The following is a 5,000-nucleotide window of genomic DNA, read 5'->3' as shown; positions in this document are numbered from 1 at the left end:
AGGTAGGGCTAAGTGACCTCCATAAAGTTTGAATAACTTTTTAGAGATGCGTGTTCTGCCTACCTGGTAGTGATTGGCTACCTTCAAGTTCAGAGTATATACCCACCCTCTAAATGGCAGAATATTGGTTAGAAAACTGGAGAATACTCACAAGAAGATCAACAACCTCACTAACGCTGTCGATTTTAACAATGCATGCATACAAGAGAATCTGCTCCCCAGATATTCAAATATATGTATGTATGTATGTATGTATGTATGTATGTATGTATGTATGTATGTATGTATGTATGTATGTATGTATGTATGTATGTATGTATGTATGTATGTATGAGGTGCTCAGTGAGGGGTAATTTCTCTGGTTTTGGGGGGTTTGTCGTCCTTTCTAAGGGCAGCTCGCCAACCTTTGGTCCCCATCTGACACTCAGTTCTCACTTGTGGCTCCCAGTAGTTATCAGCATGCGGCAACTGCTTCGCCAGGCCGGCTAAACCAAGGAAAGGTAGCCGTCGGTTCACAGATCCTCGGTCAGTTAGGGCTTTGCTCACCCAGCATGCTAAGACTGCATCGGTGTATCGGGAGGAAGAAACCAACAGGGAGGCTCAACGGTTGAGAAAGCGATGCAGCAAGGCAGTGTGGAGTGCTGAGGGCGTGTTAGAGCATGAGGGAGAGCACGGCTATCCAATGCAACTGAAGAGGTCTCCAGGCGTAACGACTCTTCGTGCCACTGGGCTCCGGCCTCTGACGCCGAGAAAGTGAGCCTGTCTCTGTGCACAGGCTTTTTCGCTTTAGTCTCCTTGACGCACAGGTTTCTTTGTGCATACTTCATCTACCCCAACCCCGTCAACTCAGCCCCCATTTCCAACTCCAGCTATCCTCTCACAGTCCCACGGCGATGGGGAAGTGGCGAAGCAACAGGTGGAGGTAACCACTGCCAGTTGTAGTCACGGTCCTTCACTGCACGTAGGCAATCCACGGACATTCATATCCACGCCCAAAACCAAATAAATCCTCACACACACATGCGCACACGTGCATACACATACACACACACAAACGCACAGTCACACACACACACATACACACATGCACACACACACACACACACACACACACACACACACACACACACACACACACACACACACACACACTTTTGACAAAGTACCACACAAAAAGTTGCTTAAGAAATTAGAAACTGAAGGAGGAATACAGGGCAAACTGCTTAAATGGATGGAAAACTTTTTGCAAGAAAGAAAAATGAGAGTGGTGATAAGAGATAAACACTCAGAATGGGATGAAGTAATAAGTGGTGTCCCACAAGGAACAGTTCTGGCCCCAATAATGTTTGCTATATATATTAATGATATGGATGAAGGAATTAAAAGTTATATGAGCTTCTTTGCAGATGATGCAAAACTGTTGAAAAAAGTGAAAACGTGTAAGAGGCCGGTAGCGAATGCTAATAAGGTTAGGAAACACTAGGGTATTGGAACAAGTCCAGACTCGACGCCTGCTGTTTGATAACATTGAAGGCGACGTTATGTCTATGTAAACACGCCGACGGTGGTGACTGTTTTATAATCGCTGATGTAATCAAAACTGTAAGCGCAAGTTATTCTTCGTTTGACAATGCTGAGGTAAACGATATTGCTAGTGACATTGTAACGGCTTTCCGGATTGGAGAAAAGGTGGAGAAGGAGGAAAAACTATTGGTGCATGAATTCAAAGTCACGCCCATAAGGAGTGACATTTATTTGAGAAGTCAGAGGAGATTGGATTAGAAAAATTAGTGACGTCAGACGAAGGTAGCTTAGCGTAGGATACGGGGATCTCGAGAGACGGTGTGAGCAGACGAGAGAGAGAGATCCTGAGTGTACCAAGACTGTGAAATTACAGTGAAAGAAGAAAAGTACCAATTTCTTTACCCCAGGACTGATTTGAAGTACATGACAAGAACTAGGCATGGGGCCTAATGAACTTGGAAACTAGTGAGACTAAGGAACAAAGGCATGGGGCCTACTGCTTAAGAAGGACTTGAAAAATCATAAGAATTGACGTAAGTGGAAAATTAAGAGACTACTAACAGAGCAGAGGGAGAGGTCTGACAGTGGTGGTGACAGTGGCTACAAGGGAGGTGAAAAAACGGATGAAGATTATGAGTCACTACAGAATGATCTGAACAAAGTACAGGAATGGAGTAGGAAGTGGGAGATGGAGTTCAACACTAAAAAGTGTAGGATAATGGAATTTGGAAAAAGCAAAAACAGAATAAAAAAAGTAGAGAATGAGAAGGACCTGGGAGTCATTGTTATGAATAATATGTCACCTGAGAAACATATAAATAAGATTTTTGGAGAAACTTATAATTTGATAAGAACAATCAAAGTGGCATTTGCATACCTGGATGAAGAAATGGTGAAGAAAATTCTAACCACTCTGATAAGACCAAAATTGGAATATGCAGCAACAGTATGGTCACCAAGTACAAAAAAATGTATAACAAAAATTGAAAGAATACAAAGAGCAATTACAAAATTGGCACCAAAACTCTCAAAACTATCATATGAAGAGAGACTAGCAAAACTTGAACTATAGACATTAGAGCAAAAAAAAAAAAAAAAAGAGAGGAGATTTGATAGCTATTTACAGAATCATGAAATGCATAGAAGTTATTGATAGAGAGAATCTGATAAAATGGGATGATGGAAATACAAGAGGACACGGAAAGAAAATCAAGAAGGACAGCTATAGAAGAGATCTGAAAAAGAACAGCTTTCCTCACAGAGTAATAGACAGTTGGAACAAGTTGGATGAAAAAGTAGTGTGTGCAAGAACAATACATGAATTTAAAAATAGTTTAGATAAAATGAGATATGGAGACGGGACACCACGAGCGTAGCTCTCCTTCCCGTGAAATACAACTAGGTAAATACACACTCACAGAGTTCGAGTCTCGCCCAGGCTTGAACATATTCAGCAACACTGCGCCGCAAGCCGACACTCCCTCTCTGGTTGTCAAGGAGTTGAGTCACATTCTCTAATTCTTCTCTGTTTACTAAAGACAGCAACGCACCTCTCCGAGCCTCACATCAAGGATCTTTGCGCAACCCGAAGGATTTTCTTTTATTTTCATTTCGTTTTTCTTCGTCTATTTTTAATTCCGGATGGCGGTGTCTCGCAGTTGTCTAATTTGCATCTGTGTGTTTCCCCATCCCACCCCACAACCGCCCCCGCTCCCATTCCGACCCCCACTCCCTCGATCGCAATCTCATCCACGAGAGTTATTTGATTAAGTCTCACACTTCGCCTATAACGTGCCACCAACTCACCCCCCAATCCATCGACAGTGTCTTCCCTCTACTCCCCCAACCCCCGAACCCCCACAACCCTTCCTCCCTCCCTCACTCCCTCACTCCCCCGCCTCCTCCCCAGCAACACCGCTAGCCTCCTCCTTCTTCCTCCTCCTCATTCTCGTCCTTATTTCCCCCCTTCTTCCTTCTCTTGACCTCCCCCTCCACCTCAACCTTTATCAATAACATAAATTTGATGTCCGAGAGCCTCTAGTGACATCTCCAAGGACCAGAGTCACGCAACATTTGGGAAAGAATGCTCGTCATTCCTAATTCGCATTACCATTCTGTTGCCCTTAGATTCTCTCCTTTGGTCGCCTCTACGGTCCCACTTTTTCGTTGCCACATTGTCCCCTAGAAGTGCTGGTTATCTCTAATGAAATAGCAATATTCTCCTCCTCCTCCTCCTCCTCCTCCTCCTCCTCCCTCTTCTCCTTCTCTTCCTTTTCCTCCTTCTGCTTTTGCTTCAACACATTCTTGTATCCAGGCCATTTACTGCCGTTGCTGTCGAGCCTCCCCACCCCGCCCTACACAGTCCGCTGCCCACGCTCAAAAAAAAAAAAAAAAAAAAAAAAAAAAAAAAAAAAAAGATAAATAAATAAGATAAAATAAAAATAAATAGATAAAATATAATCCAACCCACCCACTCCAACCTTCCACCCCTCCCCTTGCGCCCTCCCATTCCACCTCCCCACTTCCACCCTCCACCCTTCCCCTTCCACCTTCCTACCTCCACTTCCATCCTCCACCCTTCCACCGTCTTACTTCTCTCATCCCCCCTACCCTTCCACCTTCCACTTCCTACCCTTCCACTTTTCCACCCTCCACCCCACTCCTTCCCCACTTCCCTTGACCAATTTACCCCAAGATCCACTTTCTACCACTTCAGTTTCACTTCCACCATTGTTATTGCCTTGTGTTGCAGTCGTGCCCCACCGGTCCTCCTCCACCTGAGTTGCAAGGTCGCTATCTGTGTATAATTAATGGAATTTCCGACAGTGAGCTCTGCAGTCGGTTCTTGAGGCTCGAAAAGCACGGATCGTGGGTCCTTCTTCTCCTCGCGCCTTCCAGAGATCGTCACCACAGCTTTCCACAATCTTCTTCAGAGTCCCTTAGAACTCCAAACCGCCTTCTGAACATGAAGACCTTAAACGTTCACTTCTCGAAGCAAACGTTTCTTCTCTTCGGTTTCGTCTGTCTAGCGACGCAGTTCGCGGGATGCGGAGGTACAGAGGGTTACCTCAAGGTAATCGATATCCTGAACTCATACGTTAACGAAGCCTCAAATGCGTACTACCCGTCCTCATGCAAGAAGCCCTGCCAATTCTTCGACGAGAGAATTGGCAAGTGTAACGTTGACCCCGAGTGTCTGGAGTGTTATGTCGGGGTCATCAATCAGTATGGAGATAACCCCAAAGGGCACAGCTCCGCCAAGACTCGTTGTCCGACACAACAGCCCTCAGATCCCTCTGAAAAAGGTGTTCCTACCGGAGGTTCTCCGTGCTTTAAAGACTGCCACTACCTTCAAGTCGACCTCTGTCTACGGGGTGAAGGGTGCGAAAGCTGTTTTCAATATTACATCAATGGTTTCGGTAGCGATGGACCGCGCTTAGCCGAAGAGTATTGCGAAGTAAGTAACAATGCTTTTT

General features: G+C 45.1%; 1 protein-coding gene across 1 annotated transcript in view; it reads left to right on the top strand.

The window, feature by feature from the left end:
- The first annotated feature begins 4,260 nt into the window (after window positions 1-4,260).
- Window positions 4,261-5,000, top strand: part of LOC143024358 (uncharacterized) — a 2,714-nt gene continuing 1,974 nt past the window's right edge. The window contains exon 1 of the mRNA XM_076183154.1: window positions 4,261-4,981. Coding sequence (XP_076039269.1) covers window positions 4,490-4,981 — 492 coding nt within the window. The 5' untranslated portion in view covers window positions 4,261-4,489. The remainder of the gene's footprint in view (window positions 4,982-5,000) is intronic.

The sequence above is a fragment of the Oratosquilla oratoria genome, chromosome 4, assembly GCF_046742065.1.
Source record: "Oratosquilla oratoria isolate Oo_2021 chromosome 4, ASM4674206v1, whole genome shotgun sequence".
In the NCBI taxonomy this organism is placed as follows: Eukaryota; Metazoa; Arthropoda; class Malacostraca; order Stomatopoda; family Squillidae; genus Oratosquilla; species Oratosquilla oratoria.
This window is presented reverse-complemented; position numbering and strand designations above follow the sequence as displayed.